The 27,852-nt window shown below is 42.8% G+C and overlaps 1 protein-coding gene across 1 annotated transcript in view; it reads left to right on the top strand.

The window, feature by feature from the left end:
• The window catches only part of wdr32 (WD repeat domain 32), a 105,055-nt gene that overhangs the window by 59,093 nt on the left and 18,110 nt on the right, over positions 1-27,852 (top strand). The window contains exon 5 of the mRNA XM_043674550.1: positions 9,717-9,827. Within this exon, the coding sequence (XP_043530485.1) occupies positions 9,717-9,827 (111 nt within the window). The remainder of the gene's footprint in view (positions 1-9,716; positions 9,828-27,852) is intronic.

The following is a 27,852-nucleotide window of genomic DNA, read 5'->3' as shown; positions in this document are numbered from 1 at the left end:
CCTAATGCTCCGATCTATGACCCCCTCTGCCTCCCGAATGATCCTAAGTTCATCCAACTCCAGCTCCAGTTCGCTAACACGGTCTTGGAGGAGCTGGAGCTGGGTGCACTTCCTGCAAGTGTAATCAGCAGGGACGTCCATGGCATCCCTCACCTCAAACATGTTGCAAGAGGAACATTGCACTGCCTTCACTGCCATCCCTCTGAAAGTAACCTTTTTTAAAAAAAAACTGGGTCTAAAGAATACAACAAGCAAAATGCAGCACTTACCTACTTACCACAACGGGTCTTATTATTTAGGTTAGAGGAGGAGGGCGGGTGGGAGACACTACCTCTAGTGCCTCGGGTTCTTCTCCTGCGCGCTTTTAAAGGGAAAAAAAAACCTACCCGGCTGCCCCTCTGGTCTTCGTCACTTCCTCCTGCTGCACCCGCTCTCTGTGAAGAGAAAAAAAAAACACCGTTGCCCGCTACCGGTAAGTAATTTTAAAACAAACTGTCTTACCTTCGCTGCTGCTCACACTCAAAGTGACCATTGGCGTCGAAGGGTGAGTATTTATACTCGCTGCTTTCCTTCCCGGCTGCCCCTTCTGTGATATTCAGATTCACCACCTTCTGGCTGAAGAAATCCCTCCTCATCTCAATTTGAAAAGGTCTTCCCTGCACCAAGAAGCTACGTCCTTGGATCCTCTTCTCTTGTACTACTGGGAAGCTATTCTCCACATGTGCTTTATCAAGGCCTCTATGCATACACAGTCACACTCCCTTCCAAAAGCCATCAAGTAGATACCCAGAGAACCGAGTTACACCTTAGATGACAAGTATTCATTCCTGTGAACCTCCTCTTTACCCTGCCAAGGCCAGTACATCCTTTTGTAGATGCGGGGCCCAGCACTGCTCAGAACATTCCAAATGTGGTCTGATGAGAGATTCATATAGTTTCAGCAGTACATCTCTGCTGTTGTATTCTAGCCCTCTTGAAATAAATGCTAATATTGCATTTGTCTTCCTAACAGCCTACTGAACCTGCATGTTAATCTTAAGAAAATCCTGAACTCGGACTCCCAAGTCCCTTTGTGAATCAGATTTCAGATGCCTTTCCCCATTTGGAAAATAGTCCACACAATTATTCTTCCTACCAAAGTGTATATCCTCGCACTTTCCTACATTCTATGCCATCTGCCACTTTTTTGCCCACTTTCCCGGCCTGTCCAAGTTTTGCAGCCTCGCTGCCTCCCCAACATCACCTGTCACTCCACACATCTTTGTGTTGTCTGCAAACTTAGCAACAATGGCCCCATTTTGTTCATCCAGATTGTAAATGTACAATGTGAATAGCTGTGGTCCCAATACTGACCCCTATCAAACTCAATTAATCACTGGCTGCCATCCTGAAAAAGACTTCTCAGCAAGCAAACTTATATCCAGACTTCTGATGAAGGGTTTTTGCCTAAACGTCGATTTTCCTGCTCCTCAGATGCTGCCCGATCTGCTGTACTTTTCCAGCACCACTCTAATCTTGACTTCTTTATCCCCAGGCTCTGCCTTCTGCCAGTATGTTAATTCCCTTATCAATGCCTGATGGGGCGGTAATTAGCTGGATTGGATTTGTCCTGCTGTGTACAGGACATATCTGAGCAGTTTTCCCACATTGTCTGGTAGATATCAGTGTTGTAACTGTATTGGAATAGCTTGGTTATGGGCGCAGCAAGTTCTACAGCACAAGCCTTCAGTCTACTCTCAATCCTCAATAAAGTGATGGAATGTATTATCAACAATGCTTAACAGTAACTTGCTTGCAGATGCTTAGTTTCAATTCCAGCAGGGCCACTCAGTTCCTGACCATATTACAGCCTTAGTTTAAACATGAACAAAAAAGAAGCTGAATTCCAGAGGTGAGATGAGAGTGACAGGCTTTTATATCGAGGCTATATTTAAACAAGTGAGGCATCAAGGAGCCCTAGCTCCTTGGGGGGGGGGGTGATCTCTGTTTGGAGGTCATAGAATGTTGAATAGTACAACACAGGAACAGGCCTTTTGGCCTATCATGTCTGTGCCTACTAATATGCCATTCTAAACTGATGCCAACTGCCTGCATGTGGTCACATCCTCTATTTTGTGCCTGTTCAGGTGTCTGTCTAAAATGCCTCATAAGTGTTGCCACTTCCTCTGCCATTGCATTCCAGGCATTTACCACCCTCTCTGTAACATCTCTTTACATTTTTCCCTTCACACCTTCAATCAATGTCCCCTAATATTTGACATTTCCATTGTGAGCCAAAGACTCTTGACTATGCACCCTATCCATTTCTTCTCCTTGATTTTATATACTTCTATCAAGTCTCCCCTTAGCCTCTGACGCTCTAGCGAAAACAATTCAAGTTTGTCCAATCTCTCCTTTTTCGCTGATTCACTCCAATCAAGGCAAAATCCTGCCAAACCTCCTTTGCACTTTCTCTCTAAAGCTGCCACACCCTTTCTATAGTGCAGTAAATACAGGACGACCTCTATATCCGTTGTTTCAGTTACCTGCAGTTGAGCACGGCTGGAACATTCCAGAACCAGGGACCATGAGGCTGCCAGGAAGGTACATTGCCCATTTAATTGAATGGGTTTGCTCCTATCTGCAGTTTTGGGCTTCCGCAGTAGGTCCTGGAACATATCCCTTGCGAGTGCGGGGGTCGACTGTACTCTAGATTTGGCTTAACTAAAGTTTTATAGGCTGCAATGTGACTTGCCAACTTAATATATTCCGTACCCTAACCGATCAAGGCAAGCGTGCCATATGCTGCCTTTACCACCTTATCCACTTGTGTTGCCACTTACTGCATACTTTCCTTTTGCATTTGACCCCCCCAAAAGTACCTCACTTCATACTTAGATCAAAATACATCTTCCATTTCTCTATCCAACTTTTCTGTCATGCTGCATCCTTTAATAATCTTACTCACTATCCACATCTCCACCAATCAGATCACTTACATTTTCAATCTAAATCATTTTTATATTTATTTAATAAAACAACAGAGGTACCAGCACTGATCCTTGCAGAAGATCACTGATCACAGTCAGATAAATACACTTTCACAACTACCCTCTGTCTTTTATAACCAAGCCAATTTTGTATTCCACTTGCCAACTCACCTTAGATGCCATGTGACCTACCTTCTGGACCAGGCTACTATGAGGAACTTCGTCAATGCTTTAATAAAGCCCATGAGGACAACAACCACTGTCTGAAACTCATCAATTATCTATGTTACTTCCTCAAAAAACTCAATCAAGTTTGAGAGACGAGCTCCCCTGCATAAAGCCATGCTGATTATCTTTGATTAGTCTATTCTTCTCCAAACATATCTGGCACATAAGAAAATGGTTGTGATTGTTGGAGGTCAATCTTCTCAGGTGCAGAACATCTCTGCAGAAATTCCTCACAGTAGTGCCCTAGGTCTAACTATCTTCAGCTGCTTCATCATGACTTTCCAACATATGGTTATATGTGGGGATGATTGCACAATGTTCAACACCTCTCATGACTCCTCAGATACTGAAGAGGTCCATGTTCAAATGCAGCAACATGTAGACAATATCCATGGTTGGGTTGAAAAGAAACAAGTAACATTCACACTGTACAAATGCCAGGCAATGACCATCACCAAAAAGAGACAATCTAACTACAACCCTGAATGAATGAATTTCGGCATAGCTACCTCTTATTCAATAGAGTACTGAGTAAAAGCCTAATTTGTATCCTCTCTTAGCAAGTCAGTGATTCCGATGGTAATTCAGCTGGAGTGATAAAGAGTCATAGAGTTGTACAGTACGGAAACAGACCCTTTGGTCCAACCTGTCCATGCTGACCAGATATCCAAAATTAATCCAGTCCCATTGCCAGCATTTGGCTCATATCGCTCTAAACCCTTGCTATTCGTATACCCATCAAGATGACTTTTAAATATTATTGTACCAGCCTCTTCCACTTCCTATGGTAGATCGTTCCAGACACACACCACCTTTTATGTGAAGAAGTTGCTCCTCAGCTTCCTTTTGTATCTTTTTCCTCTCACCCGAAACCTATGCCCTCTAATTCTGGACTCTCCCACCCCAAGGAAAAGACCTTGTCTATTTACCCTACCCATAGCCCTCATGACTTTACAAGCCTCTATAAGGTCACTCCTCAGCCTCTGACGCTCCAGGGAATATAGTTCCAGCCTATTCAGACTCTCCCTACAGCTTAAATCCCCCAACCCTGGCTATAATCCTTGTAAAACTTTTCTGAACTCTTTCAAGTTTCACAACATCCTTCCTTTAGCAGGGAGACCAGAATTGTACACAATATTCCAAAAATGGCCTAACCAATATCCTGTACAGCTGTAACATGACCTCCCAACTCCCTATACTCAGGACATTGACCAATAATGGCAAGCTTACTAAACGCCTTCATTACTATCCTAACTACCTTCAACTCCACTTACAAGGAGCTATGAACTTGCACTCGCAAGGTCCCTTTGTTCACCAACGCTCCCAGGACCTTACCATGAAGTGTACAAATCCTGTCCTGATTTGTTTTTCCAAAATGCAACAACTCACGTTTATCTGAAGTAAATTCCATATGCCACTCATTGGCCCATTGCCCATCTGATCAAGGTCTTGTACTCTGAGGTAATCTCCTTCACTGTCCACTACAGCTCCAATTTTGGTGTCATCTGCAGACTTACAAGCATACCTCCTGTATTCACATCCAAATAATGGACCCAGCAGACCCAGCACCATTCCTTGTGGTGTATCTCTGGTCACCGGTCTCCAGTCTGAAAAGCAACCCTCCACCACTACCCTCTGTCTTCTACCTTCAGCCATATTTCATTGTTAATGTACTTGCCCTAAAAGGGACAATGTTGGCATAGATATAACAGCCAACAGCTGAACATTCATACATTCTCAAGTTCCTAACTTTGCACAAAATGTCATGGAAGGACATTGATTTTGGTTAGATTTGCTGAAAAACAATCCTGAAAAATAGTAAGTTCTCAATAAACAATGTTGTTGCATTCCTGAGGCACATGACTTTCAATGTAACAATATTGAGCAAATTTAAGTTTCCCATTGCAACTAATGTGATAAGTGTAGTTTGGTTTTTCAGCCGTTTTGACATCAGACCAAGTGCATTAAACTCTAAGCTGAAATAGTGACCATTCCTAAATTCCTACATTGATAAATGAAACAACTGTTGATTTTATAAAATTAAAGTTAACAAAAGACATTTGCATAAGTGCAAGAGTAGGAAAGGTTTCGAGTGCTATAGGCCAGGAGCAGGCAGGTGGGACTAGTTTAGTTTGGGATTATGTTCAGCATGGACTCGTTGGACTGAAGGGTCTGTTTCCATGCTGTATGATTCAGTGACTAAGGTTGCACTCACAATAATAGTTAGATTTTATTTGCTCAGCTGCCGACTTCATCTAGTGACAGAAGACGATATCAATGCCTGAGTGGCCAAAGAACTTCCCAGTATTGGTGATAGATATTAGGAGTGGAAGTGGGGAAGAGAAGCAGCTGAAAGGACTTTGTTGTGTTGGCGCACTGACCCTAATAGTGCAAAGAAAATTTGTGAAACATCACCCCAATCTGTGGTAACCTTGGAGGCACATGTTGGATCTCCTCCAGGTCACCAGTAGGTGAGAAGGCGCTAGGAACTGCAGACCAGGGCTGCTGCCTGCACCTCAGCCAAGATGCACCAGGGAGAGCAGAGCAGTGAAAAGCTTGACAATTAATGTTGCCATTGATGAGGTACATTGTGAGCTTATTTGTCAAAATATTGATAGTTTGCATGTAAAATCACCTTGTTTAGCAAAGTTTAGCTTTAACATTTGTAAGTTATTTGGATGATAAATCTTGATGCCTATTGCAAGATTTGTTATTACCGGCTCAGGCAGTTAGCTTTATCCAGCAGTGGCCCAAGTGGATCCTGGACAAAAGGGATGCAGCTGCCCTGCCAAAAGGCACTACCAGACAGCAGTCAGAAACAAGTAAGGGCCGTAGCAGGCCCACAACCCGATTAAACACAGGCCATTCAGCACTGACCCCAGTCAGTGGTACCTCAGGCTCCACAGTCAGAAGGTCTGCTTTCGGAGGTATTGTAAGTAAAATGTTACATTTGCTTTTTGCAAGTATTTTTCAATTTATTTTATTTTGAGTTATCTACTGCTGTAGGAATTTGGTCATTTAAATGCAGTTCCAGTTCAATTTAGACAGTACAAGCATAATGTTTATTTTTTCCCCGACTAAAGTATTCCCTACAGAACCTAATACAGTACCAGTTGTTATGTTGAAGCACTGATTCATTAGAATCACTGACATTTCAATTCATGAATTTTCAGAGATAACCCTGACTTTAAACAAAAATGTTGTGTAAATCAACCCAGGATTGGCAGGACATGGGGCATGAATTCTAAGCAAAATTATAATGAACATTCCCTGTTTTACTAGCAATATTATAATGAAGCTGTGAAGATGCTGTTCCTTTATCAAGGTTATGTTGCTCTTGGTTTTTTTTCAGAGAGGTGGTAAAAGACACAGACTCCGAAAAGTCTAAGTTGAAGGGTTTTAGGGCCAGTTTGATTATAGCTAACAGATATTACCTCAGACAAAAGGCTTTCAAGTCTTTAAAAAAAATACTTGTACAATGAAAGGGGAGTGGCCAGTTCTCCCAGCTCAGCTTTTTTCTGGTTTTTTGCAGTAGTGTCGAAAAAGCTGCTGGACCCAAAGAAGCAGGTCCATACTGATCTCTCTCTCACTTTTTTCCTGTAAGAACGTGTGTTTGATTTTACCTTTGTGCCAAGGCATATTTTTGGGGATTGTTGCAAGTATTCTGAACAGCATCATTAAGTTGAGGTAATCTGTTGGGTTTTTGGATAGATTGTTATTCTGTTTTCTGTTCTCTTTTGTTTGTGTTTCATTCAGTAATCTTCTAAGTAAATTCTGTTTTGTTTAAAACTAAGTGGTTTGATCAGTGGCATCTCTCCTGGAATATCCACTTTACGTCTGCTTAAAACAACTAGCAAAGTTAGGGTCTGGGCTACATTCTTGACATGTTTTGAGAGGTCTGGCCTGGTCCATAACAAAGCAACATTGTCTGAATCAATATTATGAGGAGTTATTGTTGGTTTTGAATATACCTACAGGTTACAGAGGATTAGCTCTGATCATATAGGTACACCCATCTTTCAAATGAAAAAGATTTCTCTTTCTTTTCTGGAGGAAATAGAGGCCATTGAGCTAAATTTTGGTGTTTTTGATTTTAACTCTGATACAGGCACATCAGACACCAGACAACACTTGCATAAAAACCATCACACCTCAGAAAGACATACAGTTCTAAATTTGAAACATAATATGTTCTTGTCCTAGCAATATGAATTCTTCTGTTCATCTAACATCTGACAAAATAGGATTCAGAGATCAGAGAAATCAGTAGGAAATGTGACAGTAATGCTGTTCCCTTTTTGAGACCATACCATTCAGTTAGCACAACGAATACAGAACTTGGAAGATAAAGAAGCTTGTTTTCAAAATTGCTATCAAACTCAGCTGTCAGTTTTTTGTCCAAAAAAAAACAATTATGGAAACATTATCCACATGAAGTGAATGTAGTATGCAATACGGCTTGAAAACAGAGCATGGGAGCCTCCTGTGAAGCGCTTCTGTGATGTTTCCTCCGGCATTTATAGTGATTTGTATCTGCCGCTTCCGGTTGTCAGTTCCAGCTGTCCGCTGCTGTGGCTGGTATATTGGGTCCAGGTCGATGTGCTTACTGATTTGAATCTGTGGATGAGTGCCATGCCTCTAGAATTCCCTGGTTGTTCTCTGTTTGGCTTGTCCTATAATAGTAGTGTTGTCCCAGTCGAACTCCTGTTGCTTGTCATCTGAGTGTGTGGCTACTAAGGATAGCTGGTCATGCCGTTTCGTGGCTAGTTGGTGTTCATGGATGTGGATCGTTAGCTGTCTTCCTATTTGTCCTATGTAGTGTTTTGTGCAGTCCTTGCATGGTATTTTGTACACTACATTGGTTTTGCACATGCTGGGTATCGGGTCCTTCGTCCTGGTGAGTTGTTGTCCGAGAGTGGCTGTTGGTTTGTGTGCTTATATGAGTCCTAGTGGTCGCAGTAGTCTGGCTGTCAGTTCAGAAATGCTTTTGATATATAGTAGTGTGGCTAGTCCTTTGGGTTGTGACATGTCCTCATTCCGTTGTCTTTCCCTTAGGCATTTGTTGATTAAATTGCGGGGGTATCCGTTTTTGGCGAATACATTGTATAGGTGTTCTTCTTCCTCTTTTTGCAGTTCAGGTGTGCTGCAGAGTGTTGTGGCCCTTTTGAACAGTGTCTTGATGCAACTTCTTTTGTGTGTGTTGGGGTGGTTGCTTTCGTAGTTTAGGACTTGGTCTGTGTGTGTGGCTTTCCTGTATACCTTTGTGGTGAGTTCTCCGTTCGGTGTTCTCTGTACCATCACGTCTAGGAATGGGAGTTGGGACTAGCCACATTACTATACATCAAAAGCATTTCTGAACTGACAGCCAGACTACTGCGACCACTAGGACTCATAACAGCACACAAACCAACAGTCACGCTCAGACAACAACTCACCAGGACGAAGGACCTGATACCCTGCATGAGCAAAACCAATATAGTGTACAAAATCCCATGCAAGGACTGCACAAAACACTACATAGGACAAACCGAAAGACAGCTAACGGTCCGCATCCATGAACACCAACTAGCCACGAAACGACATGACCAGCTATCCTTAGTAGCCACACACTCAGAAGACAAGCAACATGAATTCGACTGGGACAACACTACTATTATAGGACAAGCCAAACAGAGAACAGCCAGGGAATTCCTAGAGGCATGGCACTCATCCACTGATTCAATCAATAAGCACATCGACCTGGACCCAATATACCGGCCACTGCAGCAGACAGCTGGAACTGACAACCGGAAGCGGCAGATACAAATCACTATAAATGCCGGAGGAAACATCACAGAAGCGCTTCACAGGAGGCTACCAAGCACTGAGGATGTCACCGAGTCAGGGGACGAAACGTCTTCAACACAAACTCCCAGCTCGGCGAACAGAACCACAACGACGAGCACCCGAGCTACAAATCTTCTCCCAAACTTTGAAAAGAGAGCACATTACACGCACATTTTGTTTGCTGGGGTGTGATAATTTGTTCATTGATATGTAGAACCATAAGCTTGATTAGTGTTTCCAAAGTGTGGTTTGGACCTCAGGTGAGATCTTCCACACTGCAAGGATTCTGTGTACTTATCCAGCAAGATCATTGTCTTTTGGTCATATGGGTTTCATCCTCTACTACATTCAGCAACTGGACTGAATGCTAAAACAAATATTCTTGACATTTTTGACAGTAATCGTAGTTAACATTTCTACTCCAAGTCTAGTAATTCCACTCAATTTAACTGGTTGAGAAGCATTTACATTTCACTGTCGATCATAAAAATGATTCTTTGTCCAGGAAAGTTTCAGACACCTTTTTCTTTTGGGTCACTAATTTTTTAATCTTTTGACCTCAGCCACTCTCATCTCTAGTTTATGGGTATACCCATTTACTATATCTCTACTTGGATATGTATTATTTTATAAATATACTGGTAGTTTTGAATCATTTTTAAAAAAATACTAACTGTGTGTTTTTATGTCTAGATTTAACCATGTCGTCTTGCAGCTTATCTGGCTTACGATCACATCAGATAGGCACAAACCAGAACTCAGGAAAAAACCCATCACAGTCTTGTGTTCGGATGGAGAGAGAAGGTAATGCTGATAACTGAGTGGTAATAGTTTTCTTTTGTAAGCCTTCTCCTTTAAAACATGGCTTTATTTAAATTTCTTTAGTGTTAATAAATGAAAATGATGACTAGTTTCAATTTAATTAATTGATGCAAAAGTGAAAAGCCAACTTTGAAAATGTATGGGTCAATTTTATGTACAAGTTGACCCCTTATTTGGGGCCAAAAAATCTTTTATTTGCCATATATCTCGTGTAGAGGTTGATCCTAGTTGTTCAGTTATAGACCAATATTTATCAGTCAGTATGCCTGCCCGTTGTGCTCCCTCCGGCTTTCCAGTCTACTGGCCATACCATTCGGTTTCTTGGTCTTCCAGTCTGCCAACTATCATGCTCAACTCCAGGTTTTCAGAATTACTGTAATGGTACAACAGTACAGGGCGACTGCCAAATCTACTGAGTCGGTTTATATAGTTTCAGTTCCCTACGGTTTACCATGGCCTGAATATATTACAGGGAACACTCCAGAACCAGGGAACGGGGGCTACTCGGAAGGTAAGTTTCCCATTTAAATGAATGGGTTCGCACCTATCCGTGGTTTCGGACTTCCACAGTCGGTCTCGTAAAGTGTCTCCTGTGGGTACGGGATGCATACTGTACAATTCTACGTAGCAGGCAGAATGGAGACAGTTATTTTGTAGATAAATATTCAATAATGGCCATAATTATTTTTCCTATTGCTGTTTATTATTTTGGATAGAGATCTGGCTCTTGTTCGTTCATTTTTTGACTCATACCAAGCATGATTTTCATCCCCTCAAAAACAATACCTCGTGTGTGTTAGTTTTTTAGATTACTTACAGTGTGGAAACAGGCCCTTCCGCCCAACAAGTCCACACCGCCCCACCGAAGCGCAATCTACCCATGCCCCTACATTTACCCCTTACCTAACACTACGGGCAATTTAGCATGGCCAATTCACGGGAGGAAACCGGAGCACCCAGAGGAAACCCACGCAGACACTGGGAGAATGTGCAAACTCCACACAGTCAGTCACTTGAGTCGGGAATTGAACCCAGGTCTCAGGCGCTGTGAGGCAGCAGTGCTAACCACTGTGCCACCGTGCCGCCCACAGTTGACTCCCTAATTTCAGATTTTAAAAAAATCTTCGAAATTCGACCTACACACGAGTATATATGGTAAAACAAAAACAAAATTGATTAAGCAGGTAGTACGAGGTCCAAAGAAGAAGCATTGAAAGAAACTTAGATGGAGTATCATAATCAACCCAAAGAAAGAGCAGACTTGGCAGGTATCTGATTGGCAGGATCTCTGTTGGGAACTCGACTAATTCGTGTATTGATTCATGAATTAGATATAAATACTAGATACATTACAGAGAGAAAGCCACATTGTTAAAGATTGCCATTACTGAATTTGGAACCTCTGAAAGCTGTGACAAAATAAGCAAACATTCTTGGGTCCAAAGCAGATACCCTAATGATAGAAGAGAGTACTTTCTATATGATGCAAACTGAGAAACATTGAATATCTGAAGGGTTTTGTGGATCATGTAAAATATCATGAATGGGTGTAGAAATTAATCAAGAATACTAATGGAAAGTTGGCCTTTAAAGCTGGAAGACTAAAATACTGTGGATGGTTGTTGTACTGTAACGGTACAGGAGAGCACTGGGTTACGAATGTGTACACAAGGCGAAATACAGTTCAGTACAAAACTTCCATTAGTAAGTATGAGCAAATGTTTGCATGTTGGATCCTTAAAATTATGGAATCTCGTTTGTACAAGTTTTTGTAAGTTGCATATTTATAAACTGGGGCCTTTCTTTACAAAGCTCTGGTCAGCTACATATTGCAATTGTGGGACCATACTTTAAGCAAGACATGTAGGTATTGGAGGCAATACAGTATATATTTACTAGAATGGTAGGTAAACCTGGATGAAGTAGCTGAACTCGATGGGAATTGAGGATAAATGCTCTTGACATTGAGGCAAATAAACTGCAGATGCTGGAATCCAAAGTAGACAAGCAGGAGGCTAGAAGGATACAGCAGGGCAGGCAGCATCAAGAGATGGAGAAATTGACGTTTCGAGTGTAAGTCTTCAGGGTTGGGAGTGGGTTTTGGGGGAGCTGCAAATAAAAGGTTGGGGGGAGGGGGCAGGGTGGAGACAGGTAGAGGGTTTGACCTGGTTGGGAGATGGGAGAAATGAATCTGGTAGGTGGCTGAGAGAAAAGCAAAGTGGGGGAGGGGCTCTAGCAATAAAGACAGAGTTCCCCTTGTCCTCACCTACTATCCCACCAGTCTCCGCATCCAATGCACTATCCTTAAACACTTCTGCCAACTCCATCTAGACCCCACCACCAAAGACATCTTTCCCTCTCCATCCTTCTCTGTTTTCCATAAGGACCATTCCCTTTGATAGTCCTTGTTTTGTGCCGTTCTCTCCATCGATCCCCCCGAACCCCCAGGTACGTTCCCCTGCAACCAGAAAGGTGCAAAACCTGCTGGTACACCACCTCCCTCAACTCCATCCCGGGCCCCAAATAGTCCTTTCAGTTGAGACAGAGGTTCACCTGCCTCTCGTCCAACCTAGTTTATTGTGTCCGGTGCTCCCAATGTGGTCTTCTCTACATTGGAGAAACCAAACGTAAGCTAAGGGAGTGTTTCGCTGAGCATCTTAGCAGGGGCTGACCAGACCTTCCAGTCACCACCCATTTTAATTCCCCTTCCCACTCCCTTTCTGACATGACCATCCTTGGCCGCCTCCAATGCTACAATGAGCCAAACCTCAAATTGGAGGAGCAACATCTCATTATCTACTTGGGCAGCCTACAGTCTGGAGGACTCAACATTGAGTTCTCCAATTTCAAATAATCTCCCTACCTGTCTTCCCTCTACCTCACCACCCTGCCCCCGCCACCCCCTTTATCTGCAGCTCCCATTACACCCACCCCCAGTCCTGACAAAGAGTTAAACCCAAAACGTCAACTTCTCCACCTCCTGATGCCCGGCTTGCTGTGCTTTTCCAGCCTCCTGCTGGATATTGAGGCAGCATTTAACTGAATGTGGCAATGAGGAGCACTATCAAAACTGAATTCAGTAATGGTAATCTTTTGATAATTTGGATACTTAATGTACCTAATATTTATATCAAATTCATTATTAAATACCTGGAATAGTTCAGTCCCAAACACAGGTCCTTATAAATCTCATCCTGCCAATCAGAATGTCTGCTAAGTCTGCTCTTTCTTTGGGAGAAAGTGAGGACTGGAGATGCTGGAGATTAGAGCTGAAAATGTGTTGCTGGAAAAGTGCAGCAGGTCAGGCAGCATCCAAGGAGCAGGAGAATCGACGTTTCGAGCATGAGCCCGAAGAAGGGCTCATGCTCGAAACATCGATTCTTCTGCTCCTTGGATGCTGCCTGACCTGCTCTTGCTTTGGGTTCATTATGATGCCACTTTCTTTTTATGCTTCCTTTTGAAGCTCTTACAACCTGTTTAATTTGTATTTGTTTTTGTTTTATATTGCTTGCAATATCATAGGTATAACAAAAATAGAAGTTTCTGGAAAAACTCAGTAGGTTTGGCAGCATCTATGAAGAGAAATCAATGTTATCGCTTTTGGTACGGTCACCCTTCCTCAGAACTGATAGTAGCTAGGTAATGTCAGTTTATATGCACAAGAAAGTGTGGGGGTGGGGTCAGGAGTAAAGGATAGATAGGGATACAAAGCAAAGAGAGAGAAGAACAGTTGGACAGACAAAGGAGGTAAAAACAATGACTGCAGATGCTGGAAACCAGATTCTGGATTAGTGGTGCTGGAAGAGCACAGCAGTTCAGGCAGCATCCAAGGAACTTCGAAATCGATGTTTCGGGCAAAAGCCCTTCATCAGGAATAAAGGAGTCAATGACAATCTGGCTGGGAGGGTGAATAGGTGTTAATAGAGATTGTTAACAGCTAACAATAAGTAGTGTGTAATGGCAGACTATGTGATAACAAGGCTGATGTGTGTGGTAGGGAACTAGGACATGGGGGAGTTCAGAGCCTAAAATTATTGAACTCGATATTGAGTTCAGAGGTCTGCACGTTCCCAAGTGGAAATTGAGAAGGTCTTCCAGCTTATGCTGAGCATTGCTGGAGCACTGCAGCAAGCATGAGACAGAGGTGTTGGCCTGGGAACAGGGAGAAAGTGAGGACTGCAGATGCTGGAGATCAGAGTTGAAGAGTGTGGTGCAGGAAAAGCACAGCCGGTCAGGCAGCATCCGAGGAGCAGGAGAGTCGACGTTTCGAGCATAAGCTCTTCATCAGGAATTCTCGGATGCTGTCTGACTAACTGTGCTTTTCCAGCACCACACTCTTTGACTTTGTTATCACATAGTCTGCCATTACACACTACTTATTGTTAGCCAATAACAGTGTCCCTTAACACTATTCACTGTCAGCCAGATCATTATCAACTCCTTTGTCTGTCCAACTGTTCTTTCTCTTTTTGGAGCCTATTCCTACCCATCGTTTACTCCTCACCTCCTCCCCCACACTATCTTTTGCATATAAACCAACATTTTCTTAGCTACCATCAATTCTCTGGAGGGATTACCAAACCCAAAACATCAACTTTGATTTCTGTTCGCAGATGCTGTCAGACCTGCTGAGTTTTTCCAGCATCTTCTGTTTTTGTTTCTGATTTACAGCATCCACAGTTCTTTCTGTTTCTATTATAAGTGTTTTTAGAATCAGGAATTCCTTGGTAATGCCCTAAGCCCAACTATTTTCAGCGGCTTCATGACCTTCTTCTATTATAAGATCAGAAATGGAGACATTTGCTGTTGTTTGCACCAAGTTTGGTACCATTTATAACTCCAAAGATATTGAAGAAGCCCATGTCCAAATGCAGTAAGGCCTGGATAAAATTCAGACTTGTAAAATTTCAGGGTTCAGTACTCCCCGATTGGCAAGTAAAATTTATGCCACAACAGTTCCAGATGACAACCATCTGAGGAGCAGGAAAGTCGACGTTTTGAGCATAAGCTTTTCATCACTTTTCTAATGGTCAGCTCTCCTGCTCCTCAAATGCTGCCTGACCAGCTGTTCTTTTCCACCACCACACTTCTTGACTCTGATCTCCAGCATCTGCAGTCCTCTCTTTCTCCTAGACAATAACCATCTCCATCAAGAGAGAATCCAGTTATCGCTCTTTGACATACGATGGATTACCATTGCTGAATCCCCATGGTTAATGTTTTGGGGTTACCATTGACCAGAAAATGAACTGGACTAGCCATGTAAATACTTGGCTTCAAGAGCAGGTGAGAGGCTGGAAATTCTGAAAACAGTAACTCACCACCTGACTTGCCAAATAGTGTCTGTCATTTACATTGCACAATTTACAAGTATGGTACAATACTACCCATTTGCCTGGATGGGTACAGATCCAACAACAATTGAAGCTTGACACCATCCAGGACACAATCCATTTTTGAAGAAGGGTACTAGATGTTAATTCTGCTTTCTCTTCACAGATGCCAACTGACCTAGGTTTTTCTAGCAATTTCTGATTTTAAAGCAAGCCCCCTCATCGGTACCCCGTTTACATTTTTCACATTCATTCCCTCCTCCACCGATACACAGTGGCAAAAGTGTACACCGTCTATCAAATGTACTACAACAATTCTCAAAAGCTTTTGACAGCACTTTCTACATCCAGAACCTCTACAAAGGCAACAGATGGATAGGAATATTGGCAATTTTTTTCATTCAGCAGATGGGAGCATTGCCTGGGCCAGCTCTTATTACCAATCTAAAGTTGCCCCCCGTGAGGGTGATGATGAGCTGACTTCTTGAACTATGTAAGTAATCTCAATGTAGGGAGAGAGTTCCAGGATGTTTGACCCAGTGAGGGTTGGAACAGCGATACATTTTCAAGTCAGTTAATTAAGTAAATGGGAAATGATAGGATTGTAGAGAGAAGGGAGAAGTCGGAGTAGGCTAATTGGTCTCTCGAGAAATCCCCGCCATTCAATTACATTATGGCTGATTTTCCTGCATGGTCCCATTATCACTCTATCTTTACTACTTAGAAATCTATTAATTTCTGTTTTAAGGAACACTTAATGACTCAGCCTGTACACCCCACGGGTATAGAATTCCAAGATATACCTTTCTCTAAGTGAAGAAGTTCCTCCTCATCTTAAGTTTCCAATTACCATGTTCTTTATAATAGATCTAGCATTATTATGCTAAGAGGTATGTTGTGACCTGTTTCTTCCCCCATCCTTTCTCTAATAGTAGGATTATATTTGCTACCTTACAATCTGCAGAAACTGCCCTACAATCAATTTAAAGAATTGTATAATATATACCTGATGCTGTTTTTAGTGTGTCAACAGTTATCCACAACTTCTGTTCTATACTTTAAAGTGTAAGTTACTACAAAAAGTATTTAGTCAATCTTGTGTTTAGTCTGTTTGCTGCACTGATTGTCTTAAAATGCAAAATTTTGTGTCATCCAATCCTGATAAAAAGTCCTTGTACAGTAGAACCTCTGTATCTGCGGAAATAGTTTCCGCGGTTTACCGCAGCCTGAAAATATTGCATGGAACATTCCAGAACCAGGGATCAGGGGGCTGCTGGGGAGGTATGTTTCCCATTTACATGATGGGCTTGCTACTGTCTGTGGTTTTGGGTATCTATGGTAGGTCTTGGAATATATCACCCACGGATATGGGGGGACTACTGTACAAGCAAACAGCATGGAAACAGACCTTTGTTATGGACTAAGACAGACTACTCAAAACATTATTGAGCAGGCAGCTCAGACCATAACTTTGCAATTTGTTTCGGTAAGTATACAGTGAAAATTACCTGGATTAAGTTAGCTAGGTTGACTACTAGATTTTAAAACAATCAAAAATCTATTCACAAAATTACACAATGAAATGCAAAGAACAGAATAAAGAACCCCTACAGAACTCTACCTGTCCAACCAGACTTAATTATGCTGTTCCGAATATATACAACAGTTCCAATGAGCCAACTCCCTTTAAAAACCAGTATAAATGGAACACATGCTGACCCAGCTTGAAGTTGAAGGGCAGAAAAGGAGAGAGAGAGAGGGAGAGCGTTTCCACACAGCTCCCTGTGGAATTTCCAACCAGTTCAAGACGGAATTAAAACTGCCAACCAGCTAGAGAGCTGACCACTCCCATTTTATTGTACAGGTGACTTCCAAAACATGACCACTTTGGCCTGAAGTCTCATCTGTTTACATATGAACAAAAGGCCTCTCAAAATCCTTTTTATCTCTCTACCAAACCAGACTGGTTGGAGCCTGGCCTGGTGTATTACTCCTCTGAAAAAAAATCAAAAACAGTATCCTTGAGCCAAGGAACAGCTTTTAGAAAAATAAGGGACTAGCTTTGTGACATATCTTTTTCCCCCCCCTCCCCGCCTCCCAAAAAAAACCTATCAATACTAAAAGAGAGCTTCATTTTTAACCCTTCAAAACCCAGACAGTAGTATAAACACGCATATATACTATACTAACTATAAACATGCACAACCACATGCAAATTCAGACCACTGAACGCCTCTGTGTATCATTGGAGTCTCGATAACGCATCAGCAATCATGTTTTTGCAACCTGCCACGTGCACAATTGTCAAATTGAATGACTGCAACAACAAGCTCCATCGAAACAGTCTGGCATTTATGTCCTTAAATTTTTCCACAAATGTCACTGAATCTCTGGAACTGTAGTACTGCTTTTTTTTCTACGGATAGGAAATTCCCCAATTACTTTTGTTTTCACATTCAGTGGGGCCATTTGACCATGTCCAATAACATGGCCCAGGAAGGTGACTTGGGCTTTGGCAAATTCACTTTTAGCTCGGTGTACCACTAAGACTGCCTTCTGAAGTCAATGGTACAAGTCCGTTAATTCTGTAAATGTTCCTTCCAGGAGTGACTAAAAATCACCAGGTCACTAATATACCGCACACGTTTGGGTAATCCGGCAGTGACCTTATTAGTCAGTCTTTGAAATGTGGCTGGAGCATTTTTCATACCAAATGGCATGACTTTGAACTGATATAGTCCATTTCCTGTTATGAAAGCCGAAATTGCCTTTGCTCTCTGAGCAAGTTCAACTTCGAAATGTAAATTGCTTGTCCCACTTCTTCGACACAGTCCATCAATCGTGGAATTGGATATGCATCAGTCTTTGTAATGGCGTTGACTTTGCGATAGTCCACACATAACTGTTGGGTACCATCTGGCTTTCGCACCATGACTATGGGTGAACTCCAGTCACTGTAACTCACTTCAATTATGCCATCTTGGAGCATTGCTCTATCTCCTTCTGAACCTGTACCAACTTTAGAGGTTTTGTCTATAAGGATGTTGCTTAATCGGAACAGCATATCCTATATCTACATCATGCACAATTAGGTTAGTACTTCCCAGTTTATTTCCGCATTTCTCCCCATGTGATAGTAATAACTCTTCCATGTCATTTTGATTTTCTTGTGGAAGGTAACTCAATAATTTATTCCAATTTTTGATAACTTCCTAATTTTCCAATTTGATTTGAGGAATGTGCAATTCAGAATCCTCTGAACTTGGTTCTTCCTTCTGTGCTATAATCATGAACACCTTCTCCTCTTGCTTTCCTTCCCTTTGAAAATACCTTTTGAGCATATTCACATGACACACTGTGAGATTTCTTCTTGTCTGGAGTCCTTAGCGAGTAGTTCACCTAACTCAATTTCTTCTCAATTTGATATGTTCCACTAAACCTTACTTATTGAAGGCTCATGTGTTACTGGGAGTAACACCATGCCTTATCCCCAATCGCACAATTGCGAATTTGTGATTTCTTATCCGCTTCTTGTTTCATTGTATGCAGTGATACTTTTAAATGTTGTTTAGCCAACTCTCCAGCTATATTTAATTGTTCTGTAAAATTTCACACATAATTCCAATGGGTGGTCTCTGAATTCTGATTTATTAATTTCTCTGAATCAGTTTTAACGGTCCTCTTAATTGTTGCCCAAAAAATTAATATGAATGGATTGAATTTGGTTGATTCATTTGGTGCATCTCTGATTGCAAAAATACAAATGGAACTCCCTTATCCCAATCATCTGGATAATCCTGACCATAAGTCCTTAACATGGTCTTTAGTATTTGATGCCATCTCTCTAGTGCTCCCTGTGATTCTGGATAGTACGCAGTAAATTTGGATTGCTTTAATCCCAAGTTATCCACAACTGCCTTGAATAGTTTGGATGTGAAGTCTGATCCTTGATCTGACTGGATCTCTATTGGCAGTCCGTATCTAGTTTAAGAAAAAATTGAAGTAATTCTTCTCCAACCCTTTTAGCTATGATGTAGCGTAATGGGATTACCTCTGGAAATCTAGTTAACACATCCATTATTGTTAATAAATACTTATTCCCACTTTTTCTTTGAGGTAGGGGACCTATGCAATCCATCAAGACTCTTGTGAAAGGTTCCTCAAATACTGGAATAGGTATTAAAGGTGCAGGTTTTATTACTGCCTGTGATTTTCCAATTAGCTGATATGTATGACATGTCTGGCAAAATTCAACTACATCTTTGTGTAGTCCAGGCCACTAAAAATGTCTTTGTATTTAGCCTGTGTTTTCCTCACCCCTAAATGACCTCAAAGTGGTAGCTCATGTGCCACTCGCAGTACCTCCTTTCTATATGCTGCTGGCAAAACAATTGATGAATCTCTGCCCATTTCTCATATACTTGAATGTGTGATGGTCTCCATTTCCTCATTAAGACACATTTGTTAAGTAATAATAACAGGAATGTATTCACTTTTTTTTCTTAGTAAATGCCTTTTGATATAATTGTTTTAACTCCTCATCTTTTTGCTGTAATACAATCAGCTTAGTAGAGCTAAAGATGCTTGCATATTTACCTATCTGCTCTTTCTCTGTTCCACTTATGATCAAAGGAAGTTTTGGATAACACTGTCAGCTTCCTTATGTGTGCCCTTTGATCTCTCCTGCTTCAAATTGTGCCTCTATGATCTTGTGATCACACAATCGGAAAATTCCAGAAAAGCATTCATCACATCTTCAGTTGCCTGTGTCTCCACTAGCTTTTCAACTAGAGTAGGCAGCACGCCTACCGGTGAATCAGCTATATCATTTGCAAGGACAAATTGCATTCCTGGACCTGAGAGTTTGCCCAGTACTCTTACCACAAATTCTCCAGTGTTCTCTGGACTCTCTAGCCTCACTTTACAGACTGGAGCACTTTGTCTCATTATGAATTCCTGTTACCAATAACTTTTCTGGCAATAGTCCCTCAGGAATGCATATCTCCTCATCTTCAGCATTACCGACTGAGAGGATCCTGTGTCCCTTAATATTGTAACCTCTTTCCCTACCACTCCTGGCCTATGTGAATAAACTTTACCCTTGCGTGTATACTTTTTCAGCAGATCTGGCACTTTCTCCTTAAACAACCTCTGATCATCTTATACACTCTGAGACAGTTGTCTAACTTCCCTTGTGCTTTTTGTTACAAGTCCAACAAAACTTCCAGGTTTGTCTGGTTTTCCTACATCTGGCTTTCTCCTAGCCCACCAACACTCTGATTTTGTGTGTCCCACTTTATTACAATGAAAACACCAGAGCTTTTTAACTTCTTTGTCCCCCTCAAGGGTTTCTTTTTTTGTCCTGTGGTAATCCTTATGATCTTCACTGAGATCTACCCTTCCCTTTCCACGTGAGGATTTCTCTTTGCCCCAATTTCTACCTCTCATGGACTAAAATTGATTCTGGAAGCCAAACTGAGTTTTATGAACCAGCTCATAATCATCAGCCACTTTAGCTGCTAACCTTGCTGTTTTAACTCTCTGCTCTTCGCATGAGTTTGCACTAGTTGCTCACTGAGCCTACCCTCAGCCTTTATCTCCAGCCTTTCAAGCTGACTTTCCTTTTTAAGTGTCAGTTTTTGAAGGTCAAAAGCTCCCTCTTTCTCTCTCTATTCTGCTGCTCTTTTTCCCTCCCTTCTGCATTTAATTGCAACTCAAACTGTTTAATTTCTGCTGCCCTTGCCTTATCCCTCGTCTCAAACTCAAGCTCGTTCATTTGCAATTGAATTCTTGCCATCTCTATAGATTCTGATAGTTTCTCCAGCAAGTATAAATGCTGAGCTACTGCTGTAATTATCTCTTCTTTCCTCACACAAGCAGGCAGTTCCAGTTCCAGCTCCAGCTTCTCTGCTAATTCTTGCAACTTGGTCTTATTCCCTTTTTGCAAAACTTCCATAGTCACTGCATCCATATCCAGAAAACTTTTGGCGACTGAAAGAGCCAATACTATCCCAAGCTTTGTCTACCCAACCAAACCAATACCCACAATAAAGACACTAGCACCTACCACTCACTGTTTAAAATCCCGCAAAGAGCACCCAATCTGTTATGGACTAAGCCAGACCACTCAAAACATTCTTAAGCAGGCAGCTCATACCACAACTTAGCAATTTGTGTCGGTTAGTGCACAGTGAAAATTACCCGGATTAAGTTAGCTAGATTGACTACTAGGTTTTAGATTAGATTAGATTAGATTACTTTACAGTGTGGAAACAGGCCCTTCGGCCCAACAAGTCCACACCGACCCGCCGAAGCGTAACCCACCCATACCCCTACATTTACCCCTTACCTAACACTACGGGCAATTTAGCATGGCCAATTCACCTGACCTGCACATCTTTGGACTGTGGGAGGAAACCGGAGCACCCGGAGGAAACCCACGCAGACACGGGGAGAACGTGCAAACTCCACACAGTCAGTCGCCTGAGGCGGGAATTGAACCCGGGCCTCTGGCGCTGCGAGGCAGCAGTGCTAACCACTGTGCCACCGTGCCGCCCAAAACAGACAACAGTTTTAAAACAGACAAACATTTATTCAAAAAATTACACAATAAAACACAAAGAACAGAATAAAGAACCCTCCTACTGAACTCAGTTTATCCAACTAGACTTAATTATGCTGTTTCGAATATACACAACAGTCCCAATAAGCAAACTCCCTTTTAAAAACACATGCTTACAGGTTGAAATTGAAGGGCAGAAAGAGAGAGAGTGAGTTTCCACTCAGCTCCCTGTGGAACTTCCAACCAGTTCAACACTGAACTAAAACTGCCCAGCTCGAGAGCAGACACTCCCCTTTCATTATACAGGTGACTTCCAAAACATGACCACTTTGGCCTGAAGTCTTGTCTGTTTACATATAAACAAAAAGGCCTCTCAAAATCCTTTTTACCTCTGTATCAAACCAGACTGATTTGAGCCTGGCCCAGTTTATTCCCCCTCTGAAAAAAATCAAGGACAGAGTATCCTTGAGCCAAGGAACAGCTTTTAGAAAACACAAGGGACTAGCTTTGTGACACCTTTCAGTCCAACTAATCCATGCCAACTATAATCCCAAACTAAACTAGTCCCACCTGCCTGTGTTTGGCCTATATCCCTCCAAACATTTCTCATTCATGTTCTTATCCAAACGGCTTTTAAACTTTGTAACTGTACACTCATCGATCACTTTCTTTGGAAGTTCATTGCACACGCGAACTATTGTGTTTCAAAATAAAAGTTATGATTTGGAGATGCGCTGTTGGACTGGGGTGTACAAAGTTAAAAATCACACAACACCAGGTTATAGTTCAACAGGTTTAATTGGAAGCGCACTAGCTTTTGGAGCGACGTTCCTTCATCAGGTGATAGTGGAGGACTCAATCCTGGTGTTGTGTGAATTTTTTTAAAAAGTTGCTCCTCATGTCTTTTTAAATCTTTCTCCTCTCACCTTAAAAATGCACCACTTCCATCCTAGGGAAAAGACACTTTCCTTTCACTCCTCATGATTTTATAAACCTCTATAAGGTCATCCCATTAACCTCCTACACTCCAGTGGGAAAAGTCCCAGCCAATCCAGCTGCTTCTTATAACTCAAACCTTCCATTCCTGGCAATACCCTGGTAAATCTCTTTTGAACCCTCTAAGTTAATAATATCTTTCCTATAACAGGATGACCAGAACTGGACACAGTAGTCCAGTACAGGACTCATTAGCCTCCTGTAAAATCTCAACATGATTTCCCAGCTCCTTTACTCGATGGTCTGGGCAATGAAGGTAAGCGTGCTAAACACCTTCTTAACCACTCTGTCTATACGTGATTGTGATGCTGGAAAAGCACAGCAGGTCAGACAGCATCCAAGAAGCAGGAGAATTGACGTTTCGGGCATAATCCCTTCATCAGGAATTCAGCCTTATGCCCAAAACATCGATTCTCCTGCTCCTTGGATGCTGCCTCACCTGGTGTGCTTTTCCAGCACTACACTCGACTCTGATCTCCAGCATCTGTAGTCCTCACTTTGTCCTCCCTGTTTACATGTGATGTAAACTTCAGAGAATTATGTACCAGAACATCTGCATTGGCACCACCCCGTGCTCCCGCGAGGAGGTTGAGCAATTCATTAACTTCACCAACACATTCCACCCTGACCTTAAATTTACCTGGACCATGTCTGACACCTCCCTCCCCTTCCTGGACCGCTCCATCTCCATTAATAACGACTGACTTGACACCAACATTTTCTACAAACCCACTGACTCCCACAGCTACCTGGATTACACCTCTTCCCACCCTACCTCCTGCAAAATTGCCATCCCGTATTCCCAATTTCTCCACCTCGGCCGTATCTGCTCCCAGGAGGACTAGTTCCACCACAGAACACACCAGATGGCCTCCTTCTTTCGAGACTGTAATTTCCCTTCCCACATAGTCAAAGATGCCCTCCAACGCATCTCGTCCACATCCCGCACTTCCACCCTCAGACCCCACCCCTCCAACCATAACAAGGACAGAACCCCCTGGTGCTCACCTTCCACCCTACCAACCTTCGCATAAACCAAATCATCCGCTGACATTTCCGCCACCTCCAAACAGACCCCACCACCAGGGATATATTTCCCTCCCCACTCCTTTCCGCCTTCCGCAAAGATCATTGCCTCCGTGACTACCTGGTCAGGTCCACGCCCCCCCCAACAGCCCACCCTCCCATCCTGGCACTTTCCCCTGCCACCGCAGGAATTGCTGCCTGACCTGTGCTCGCACCACCTCCCTCACCTCCATCCAAGGCCCTAAAGGAGCCTTCCACATCCATCAAAGTTTTACCTACACATCCACCAACATCATTTATTGTATCCGTTGCTCCCGATGTGGTCTCCTCGACATTGGGGAGATTGGATGCCTCCTAGCAGAGCGCTTTAGGGAAGATCTCTGGGACACCTGCACCAATCAACCACATCGCCCTGTGGCCCAACATTTCAACTCCTCCTCCCACTTAGGCGAAAACATGGAGGTCCTGGGCCTCCTTCACCGCCGCTCCCTCACCACCTAACGTCTGGAGGAAGAATGCCTCATCTTCCGCTTTGGAACACTTCAACCCCAGGGCATCAATGTGGACTTCACCAGTTTCCTCATTTCACCTTCGCCTTCCCCTACCTCACCCCAGTTCCAAACTTCCATCTCAGCACTGTCCCCATGACTTGTCTTACCTGCCTATCTTCCTTTCCACCTATCCACTCCATTTTTTTCTCTGACCTATCACCTCCATCTCCACCCCCATTCACCTATAGTACTCTATGCTACTGTCCACCCTGCAGGCACTCTGCCTGTATTCCTGATGAAGGGCCTTTGCCTGAAACATCAATTTTCCTGCTCCTCGGATGCTGCCTGAACTGCTGTGCTTTTCCAGCACCACTCTAATCTAGAATGTTGTTTTTCTTTGTCTTCTGCCAATTGTATCCAATTGGCAAGCTCATCCTGAGTCCCATATGATCTTACTTTGCTAATTATTCTACCATGCGGAATATTGTCAAAGGCTTTACTAAAGTTCAAGCAAACTATCCAAGTCTACCGCTCTGGCCTAATCAGTCGTCTTGGTTACTTCCTCAAAAATTTAACTCAAGTTTGTGAGACACGATTTTCCTCTCAAAAAACCATGCTGACTATCCCTGATCATTCCTTGCCTATCCAAATACATGTAAATCCTATCCTGTAGAAACCTCTCAAACAACTTTCCCACCACCGACGTCAGGCCCACAGGTCTATAGTTCCCAGGTTTCTCCTTTCATCCCTTCTTAAACAAAGGCATGACAATAGCCACTCTGCAGTCATCCGGCACCTCACCTGTATTTATACATGTTACAAATATTTCTGCAAGGGGCCAACAATTTCCTCTCTAACTTCCCACAATGTCTTGGGACACACTAGTTCTGGTCCCAGAGATTTACCCACCTTTATACTTTCTCAGATCACCAGCAGTTCCTCTTCTGTTATGTGAACAATTTTTAAAACATCAACATTTATTTCTCTAAGTTCTGTAGCCTCCATTTCTTTCTCAACAGTAAAAACTGACGTGAAACATTCATTGAAAATCTCTCCCATCTCCCGACGTTCAACTCAAACATGACCCCTTTGATCTTTAAGGGGCCAAACTCTCTCTAGTTGCTCTCTTGCTCGTAATGTACTCATAGAATCTCTTGGAATTATCCTTGTACTGCTTTATCTGCCAAGGCTATCTCCTAACCCCTCTTGGCCTTCCTGATTTCCATCTTAAGAATGTCCTTATACTCTTTATACTCTCTAAGAGATGCATTTGAACCCAGTTGTCTATACCTACTACATGGTTTTTTTTTTCAGGACGAGAATCTCAATATCCTTATTCATTCATTGTTCCTTAATCCTACCTAGAACATAGAACATAGAACAAGACAGCACAGAACAGGCCCTTCGGCCCACGATGTTGTGCCGAACATTTGTCCTAGCTTAAGCCCCTATCCATGTACCTATCCAATTGCCGCTTAAAGGTCACCAATGATTCTGACTCTGCCACTCCCACAGGCAGTGCATTCCATGCCCCCACCACTCTCTGGGTAAAGAACCTACCCCTGACATCCCCCCCTATACCTTCCACCCTTTACCTTAAATTTATGTCCCCTTGTAACACTCTGTTGTACCTGGGGAAAAAGTCTCTGACTGTCTACTCTATCTATTCCCCTGATCATCTTATAAACCTCTATCAAGTCACCCCTCATCCTTCGCCGTTCCAATGAGAAAAGGCCTAGCACTCTCAACCTATCCTCGTACAACCTATTCTCCATTCCAGGCAACATTCTGGTAAATCTCCTCTGCACCCTCTCCAAAGCTTCTATATCTTTCCTAAAATGAGGCGACCAGAACTGCACACAGTACTCCAAATGTGGCCTTACCAAGGGCCTATACAGCTGCACCATCACCTCACAACTCTTGAATTCAATCCCTCTGCTAATGAACGCTAATACACCATAGGCCTTCTTACAAGCTCTATCCACCTGAGTGGCAACTTTCAAAGATCTATGAACATAGACCCCAAGATCCCTCTGCTCCTCCACCTTACTAAGAACCCTACCGTTAACCCTGTATTCCGCATTCTTATTTTTCCTTCCAAAATGGACAACCTCACACTTGACAGGGTTGAACTCCATCTGCCACTCCTCAGCCCAGCTCTGCATCATATCCAAGTCCCTTTGCAGCCGACAACAGCCCTCCTCACTATCCACAACTCCACCAATCTTCGGATCGTCTGCAATTTACTGACCCACTCTTCGACTCCCTCTTCCAAGTCATTAATAAAAATTACAAACAGCAGAGGACCCAGAACTGATCCCTGCGGAACTCTACTTGTAACTGGGCTCCAGGCTGAATATTTACCATCTACCACCAGTCTCTGACTTCGGTTAGCCAGTTCTCCATCCAACTGGCCAAACTTACCACTTTCCCATGCCTCCTGACTTTCCGCATAAGCCTACCATGGGAAACCTTATCAAATGCCTTACTAAAATCCATGTACACTACATCCACTGCTCTACCCTCATCCACATGCTTGGTCACCTCCTCAAAGAATTCAGTAAGACTTGTAAGGCAAGCCCTACCCCTCACAAATCCGTGCTGGCTGTCCCTAATCAAGCAGTGTCTTTCCAGATACTCATAAATCCTATCACTCAGTACCCTTTCCATTACTTTGCCTACCACCGAAGTAAGACTAACTGGCCTGTAATTCACAGGGTTATCCCTATTCCCTTTTTTGAACAGGGGCACAACATTCGCCACTCGCCAGTCCCCTGGCACCACCCCCATTGACAGTGAAGACGAAACGATCATTGCCAACGGTTCTGCAATTTCCTCTCTTGCTTCCCACATAATCCTAGGATATATCCCGTCAGGCCTGGGGGATTTGTCTATCCTCAAGTTTTCAAAATGCCCAACACATCTTCCTTCCTAACAAGTCCGTTTCATACTCTCCTCTTCAACAATACGGTCCCTCTCATTTGTAAATACTGAAGAAAAGTACTCATTCAAGACCTCTCCTATCTCTTCCGACTCAATATACAGTCTCCCACTACTGTCCTTGATTGGACCTACCCTCGTTCTCGTCATTCTCATGTTTCTCACATACGCATAAAATGCCTTGGGGTTATTCTGGATCCTACCCGCCAAAGATTTTTCATGCCCTCTCTTTGCTCTCCTAATCTCTTTCTCCAGCTCCCTCCTGGCTATCCTGTATCCCTCCAACGCTCTGTCTGAACCTTGTTTCCTCAACCTTATGTAAGCCTCCTTCTCCTCCTTACAACCTCCCTCGTCAACCAAGGTTCCTTCACATGACCATCTCTTTCCTGCCTGACAGGTACATACATATCAAGGACACGTCGTATCTGTTCCTTGAAAAAGTTCCACATTTCAACGACATCCTTCCCTGACAGCCTATGCCCCCAACTTATGCTCCTCAGATCCTGTCTTACAGCATCGTATTTACCCTTCCCCCAATTGTAAAACCTACCCTGTTGCACGCACCTATCTCTCTCCATAACCAAGGTGAAAGTCACAGAATTGTGGTCACCATCACCAAAATGTCCACCCACTAACAAGCCCATCACTTGCCCCGGTTC

This window comes from Chiloscyllium plagiosum, chromosome 32 (genome assembly GCF_004010195.1).
Source record: "Chiloscyllium plagiosum isolate BGI_BamShark_2017 chromosome 32, ASM401019v2, whole genome shotgun sequence".
Taxonomy (NCBI): Eukaryota; Metazoa; Chordata; class Chondrichthyes; order Orectolobiformes; family Hemiscylliidae; genus Chiloscyllium; species Chiloscyllium plagiosum.
Note: the sequence above shows the minus strand (reverse complement) of the source record. Positions and strands in the feature narration are given on the sequence as shown.